Source organism: Pteropus alecto, unplaced genomic scaffold (assembly GCF_000325575.1).
Source record: "Pteropus alecto unplaced genomic scaffold, ASM32557v1 scaffold94, whole genome shotgun sequence".
Taxonomy (NCBI): domain Eukaryota; kingdom Metazoa; phylum Chordata; class Mammalia; order Chiroptera; family Pteropodidae; genus Pteropus; species Pteropus alecto.
The window spans coordinates 11,469,427-11,476,370 of record NW_006437736.1 but is presented as its reverse complement, the minus strand read 5'-3'; the positions used below and the strand labels follow the sequence as shown (position 1 = coordinate 11,476,370).

General features: G+C 36.0%; 1 protein-coding gene across 1 annotated transcript in view; it reads right to left on the bottom strand.

Moving 5' to 3' along the window:
- Positions 1-6,944, bottom strand: part of CCDC38 (coiled-coil domain containing 38) — a 31,887-nt gene that overhangs the window by 7,706 nt on the left and 17,237 nt on the right. Inside the window, exons 8-11 of the mRNA XM_015591449.2 lie at positions 6,431-6,602; positions 4,773-4,842; positions 3,201-3,352; positions 1,455-1,590 (exon numbers count right to left, since the gene is read on the bottom strand). Of these exons, the coding sequence (XP_015446935.1) occupies positions 1,455-1,590; positions 3,201-3,352; positions 4,773-4,842; positions 6,431-6,602 (530 nt within the window). The remainder of the gene's footprint in view (positions 1-1,454; positions 1,591-3,200; positions 3,353-4,772; positions 4,843-6,430; positions 6,603-6,944) is intronic.

Below are 6,944 nucleotides of genomic sequence, written 5' to 3'. Positions count from 1 at the left end.
TCTATATCTATATCTATATCTATATCTATATATTTTTAGCTGCCCTAAACTTGGATGAAGGGGGCTTGGTGGGAGGGGGAGATACCACATATTTCATGTCAATCTGCTTCAGAATTATTTCAAACAGAATATTTCAAAACAGAAGGGTGGAAACAACCCAAGTATGAATGGATGAATGGATAAATAAAATGTAAATAAATACAGTAGAATATTTTTCAGCCATAAAAGGAATTCTGATACATGCTACAACATGGATGAAACTTGAACATGTTATGCTAAGTGAAATAAGCCAGGACAACTACTGAATGATTTCATTTACATGAAGTACCTAAAACAGGCAAATTTATAGAGACAGAAAGTAGAATAGAGATTTACTAGAGGCTGAGAAGATAGAGGACTGGAGATGATTGTTTAGTGCATACAGAGTTTCTATTTGGGATGATGAAAAATTCTATAAATAGTGGTGATGGCTACACAGTATTGCAAATATACTTAATGCCAATGAATTGTACACGTAAAATGGTTAAATGGTAAAATTTATGTACGTTTTACCACAAAAGGTAAGGAAAAAACTATTGAAATGAAAGGTGTCATCACACTTGCTCTAGCAAGGCATGCCATATCCCCTCCTAACTCAGGGTACTGTACCACCCCAGGAAATATGTATGTGTAAAGTGATGCTTTTTGTAACCCTGCCTACCTATGGGCAGAGGTGGACAATCATCTCATACAGTTTCCCCAAATCTACTTTTTTTGAAAATCAAGTTCATAACCGTAATGTGATATTAGCCTCACATATTAGCTTGAATTTTTATTTGAGATTTTTATAAGAAAACCAGTGTTAGCTGGAGTTGTGGGTCTAGAAACTAACCTAATCATCATCCAACAAACATTTATTGAGCACCTACTTTACAGGGACACTAAACTTAGCTAAGATGAGTAAGAAATCTCTGCCCTCGAGGGGTTTGCATACAGCTGGGAGAGACTAACATATAAACATATAACTGCACTACTGTGTGTCTCAGGTGCTCTGATGAATCCGTGCAGGCCCAAAGAGGCCAAAACCTGTTACAAGCTCAGTGTTGGTCAGATATTCCATTCAGAGTATATCAGTTTTTCCTCTCTTATTTTCTCCTTAAATTAATGCCGAAATGATCACAGGCAGTGAACTATTTCCTATGTATACACTCTGACTAAAAGAAATGTATTTATAGGGGGGAAATTCTCAGCAATATTTTAAGAGAACCCCAATGCCAATTTGAATGCTTTCTATCTACTTAACTATATAAATTGACTGTTAGATAATTGACAGGTTAATTCCAAGCTGATTTTCTCTCTCTCTCATCAACCTGGGACTTGTGATTCGCTTTCATTTCCCCATTCCAATGTTTAGTATACAGTGAATGCAAATTATTATCATGAGCTGAAATAAAATTACCATAGGCAATGATTACCTGGGCATCTGAATTAAATTGTCCAAAATTAAATAGCCTGGACCTTAATTCCAGTTCTGCTGCTTTTTCCTCTTCTCTCACACAGTTAGCCTTAAGCATTTCCTTGTGCTCCAAAAGAAATTCTATGTTGCTATTTCTATTGCAAAAGAAGAAAGAGACCCTTGTCTGTGGTTTAGTGAAATAAACCATCGGTCAGGAGCTTCAACACTCCTTCCAGAACATGTATAAGCATCCTATGTCTAGCAAGCCAAATCTGAGTTTTTATTTTTAAGACATTGCCAAAGGACAGGTTAAAATGAGAAAAATAAATGCACAGAGGCTGCTTTTAATTTCCATCAGGAAGCATTTTCTTCCTCTCTACTACTTTTGTGGTTCCCGAGTCCCCCAAATAGAGAGCAGCAAAGCTGAGGTGTCAAAAGCCCAAGTTGTGGGTACATCTATTATATCTGCGTTCACAAACCTGGTTGGTTATCAGACTCTGGGGAGCCCTGAGGCAAAGTAGAGTCCTGACTCCCTCACCTAGAGATTCTGATATAGATCTAGAGATGGATTCTGACAGAGATCCCCTTTTCATGCCTACCCCACCCCCAAAAGTCATATGGTCAGAAGTTGGGGACACCATATGCTGTGAGGATTGGGAAAGAGGAGATACGGAGTAAAAGGATGCATTAGTGGTAATGGGTGACTATAAGATCGTGATTTTTAGGTTCTTCTAAACAAGTCAATTTGTTCCAAAGTTTAATGTGGTTTGACCTACTGTTTAAAAAGATTGCCATCTGCTGGCCCAGAAAACTTGGTTCTACACATTTTTTTAATGGGTAGATTTAAAGATCTGTTCCTTGTGACCCAGTTATTTCAAAATATGAATTTAATAATTATGATAAGTAATAATATAAAATTTTAGAGTAGCAAGGAATGTTGTGAGTCATCAAATCCAGCCACCTTTCCCTGATAAATCTCTTTTATAATAGCCCTGATATATTGATATGTACATTACAAAATGATACAGTATTTAAGTCTCAAAATAGCTGTTTTGCTGAGGAGAGTCACAGCGAAGGAAAATGCATTCTCCTATGAGAATCTAATTAATGCCTAATGATCTGAGGTGGAGCTGAGGCAGTGGTACTAGTGCTGGGGAGCGGCTGCAAATACAGATGAAGCTTTGTTCGCTCGCCCACCACTCACCTCCTGCTGCGTGGCCCAGTTCCTAACAGGCCATGGACTGATACCGGTCCGTGGCCAAGGGGTTGGAGAACCCTGATATACAGCATAGGGAATATTGTCAATGATATTGTGATAGTGTTGTATGGTGTAGATGGTTACTTCTTTGGTTACTTTGGTCAGATGGTTACTTCAGATGGTGACCACTTCTTTAGGTATATAAATGTTGAATAAGTATGATGTGCACCTGAAACTAATATAATTTGTTAGCTAGATTTTAATAAAAATTTTTTTTAATAAAGGCATTAGGTGACATTTCAACTCTTTTTAATCTTTTATTATTGTAGCTAGGAAAAATATTTTGACAAGTGAAAGGAAGTAGGGACTAAAATTAAACTAAAGCCAGTCTCTTCTGTATAAATATAACTTCTACCCTTTAGACTCTATAATGTAAACTATTATTAATAAAAATCCTACCCTAAATCCAGAGAGACCACAAGGAACGACCACACATGAATGAGTTGGACTCTGTCTCTGGTCAGAAATCACTTACTGGAATAAAACTACTTGTTCTTAATGACTTACATTTTATCCTGTATAAGTTTTTCTCTTTTATTCACATCTTCAAGATTTTCATCAACATCTTGGGAATATTGTACCAAAGTAAGATTCTGCTCTTCCAGCTCTGTGAAGACTTGAAGTAACTCTTCTGGTTCTTTGAAATAAAGTTCTGGCTCCTAATCAATCAATAATAAAGAATATAATTCACTTAAAAATATGCTGCCTGTGCACCTGTGACATCTAGAAAAATGCAATGGGGTAAAGGAACATCATTCTCATTATGAGGCAGACATAGATAATGGCAAAGGAGCCTATTTCCATGTGAGAGCTGGCCCTCAGGAAGAGAACATTTAGGGGAGATGGAAGGTATTGGAAAAAGGGAAAAAAGATCATAAGGAAAAGAAAAAATCAAGGGTGGAGCAGAAAAGGAGGCAGGGGCAGGAAAAATGGAAAGGTGGGTCTAGGGAAAGGCAAGGCAGAAGAAATGGAAAAAAGACAAAGACTTGGTTAAGTGAGGGTCCTCTTCTCCCTATATTTTAATTATTTTATATTTTCCAAAATTTTAGGAATAAGTGTGTATTAAATTTAACTTTTAAAAAGATGGGTATTTGCACACCCATGTTTATCATATTTCCTATAGCCAAGAGGTGGAAGCAACCTAAACGTCCATCAACGGATGAATGAGTAAAGAAAACACAGTATATCCATACTGTGGAATATTAATTAGCCTTAAAATTACGATGGAATATTAATTAGTCTTAAAAAGAAGGAAATCCTATCACATGCTACAACATGGATGAACCTGGAGGACATTATTCTAAGTGAAGTAAACCAGTTACAAAAAAACAGATACTACATGATTCCATTTTTATGAGGCATCTAAAGTAATCAAACTCTTAGAAACAGAAAGTAGAACAGTGATTGCCAGGGGCTAGAGAGAGAGGGTATAGGGGAGTTGTTCAATGGGCATAGTTTCAGTTTTGCAAGATGAAAAAGTTAAGAGATTTGTTGCACATCAGTGTGCATATAGTTAACACTACTGTAAACTTAAAAATGGTTAAGATGGTAAATTTTATGTTTTGTTTTGTTTTTTAATTTTATGTTTTTTACCACAATAGAAAAAAAGAGGACTTGGGTTAGGTGTGTTATATATAATAATGGATGGTGTTTTAAAGTGCTTTTTGTTCCTTTTGAGTTTCTGAGTTTATATTTGGGTTGGGGTTAGCTGAAAGTCAGTCTTGTAGCCATGAAGAGCTATTTTGTTAAAGGTCAGTCTATCTTACAGTTTAGCTACTCAACATATCTCAAGCCCCAATAAAATCATAAGCAATCAGGAGGTGGCTATTTTTATAGGAAGAGTGTAGATAATATATATCTCCTAAATTATTACCTTGTTATAGACATTTATTTTTCATAAAATGTCTGATGACAAAAGATGAACTATATGTACAATTAGGGAACAGTATTGAAATCATATTTTCTTCTGGAAAGTTGTGGAATATTTGAAATAAGAAATTTCAAATTTCCAAAGAAGAAATGAGCATCTATACATTTCACCAGACAGAATAGCTAAATCAAGAAATATAACCTAGTTACCAGGTCATAGTCCATATCATCATCTAAAGTGAATTCCAAACTGTCTTCTGAACTTAAACTGTCAGGTGGACTGTAAAAGAAAAAAGAAAAAAAAAATCCCTGATTTCTGAGCCATTTTCTGTCAACACTTTCACTTCTAAATTTCCTTTGGAACATAACTGTAACATAGTTTCCTTCAATAACTATTTTAGCCTTTCAGGGAACCGCTTATTACAAAAATCAGTGGATTCCATAAGTATGCAAAAGAAAATCAGATTCACCCAGACAAGGGTTACATATGCAAACAGTGAGAGCACAAGGCGGGGCATATCACAACCTACATTGCCACATCCATGTTGTCCATTTTAAGGCAGTCTTTTTGAGAAGCTAAATATGCTCTCGTGCTCAAAACAAAGCTTGTACCCTGAGTAATGCAATATTGATTTGTCTTTTTGAGAGAAGATTTTACCTTTTAAAATATCTGCTGATCAGGTTGGGGAAATGTTAGTTGAGAGGATGGGTGATGAGATGATACATCCTTATTGTGTGCCTTGCAAAGTGGCTCTGGAAAAATTCTTTAGGGAGGATATGTTGAAAATGATGTGACTATTAAAGAAATAGAAACTTTCAAGTAGAGGGTCGTGATGATGGGAGAAAATAAATGGGTAAGGGGGAGGGAGGAGAATTAGAGATACATGAAAAAATGAAATCATGGGAACCATGAATAGAAAGAGTTACTGGGGCCAAAAGGAGACAAGGATGGCTCTACAATTTGTAGTCTGTGAGCCTGGAATAATGGAAATAGCACTAACAAAGGAAAACAGTTTAAGGATGGAATAAGAGAAAGATTAACATTTGTGTTGTTCATGTTGAGTGTGAGGGGACAAAATACCTACCTGGAGCTGCCCTTTAAAAAATGGGAAATAAAGTGTGGGAAAACAGAGCAAAGGCCATACATACGTGAACATGAATATTTGGGGACCGCGCCCTGAGAAAGCATCTGATACTATTGTATACTACCCCTCTTTTCTCTTGGACTCAGTGACATCGCTTTCTGATTGGCCTTCTCCCACCTCTGAAACTTGTTACCTTTGTTAGTTCCTTTTCTACAAAAATGTCTGCAGTTCCTCAGCTTTCTTCCCCTTGTTCTACCCATTCTTTTGGGGTGATCTCATCATCTTCTCACATGGATTCAACCACTGCTAATGTACTAGTGATTCCCACGTCTCATTTCTTTCTCTCAAGCTCTAGACTTCAATGTCCTACTTCCACTGGACATCAATAGCCACTTGGCTGTTCCATAGAGAGCGAAAACTAACATCCAAAATTATACTCCTGATCTTCCCCTTTAGTCCTGCTCCTCTTACTTGTCTGTCTTTCTTGCTAGATGGTAAGCTACTTGAGAGCAGAGACTGTCATTTACTTATTTGGGGGCCTACAAGGCACTCAATAAATATTTGTTGAGTGGATGAAACTATGAGAGTAGTGAGCTTTCTGAAGGGATGAATGTGGTGTCTGCATATTCCTATGTTTAGCAATAGATGCAGAAAAGGCATTAGGCAAAATTTAACACTCATTTATGATTTAAAAAAAAACTTTCAGAAAAATCTGTATAGAGAGGCCTTCCTCAACTTGATACAGTCTCTACATCTACAAAAATTCTACAGCTCACATTTTACTTAATGGTGAAAACCTGGATCCTCTTAAGACAGGGAACAAGGCAAGGATATCTGCTCTTACTACTCTTATTCAACATAGGAAGTTCTACCCACTGCAATAAGGCAAGAATAGGAAAAAAGACATACAGACCATAAATGAAGAAATAAAACTCTTTGCAGATGGAATGATGGCCTACATAGAAAATCGAAAGAAATCTTAAAAAAATAATAATAATAATTTCTAGAACTAATAATTGAGTTCAGCAAGGTTAGTATTCAAGATACAAATACAAAATCAATTATATTACTATATACTAACAATGAACACAGGACACTGAAAATACAATACCATTTATAATTGTTCAAAAAAGAAAACTAGAAAAGAAATACTTAGGTGTAAGTCTAACAAAACGTACAATACATGTATGCTGAAAACTATGCAAGACTGATGAAAGAATCAAAAATAACTAAATAAATGGAGAGACATACTATGTTCATGGACTGAAAGAGTTAACATAGTAAAGATGTCAATTCT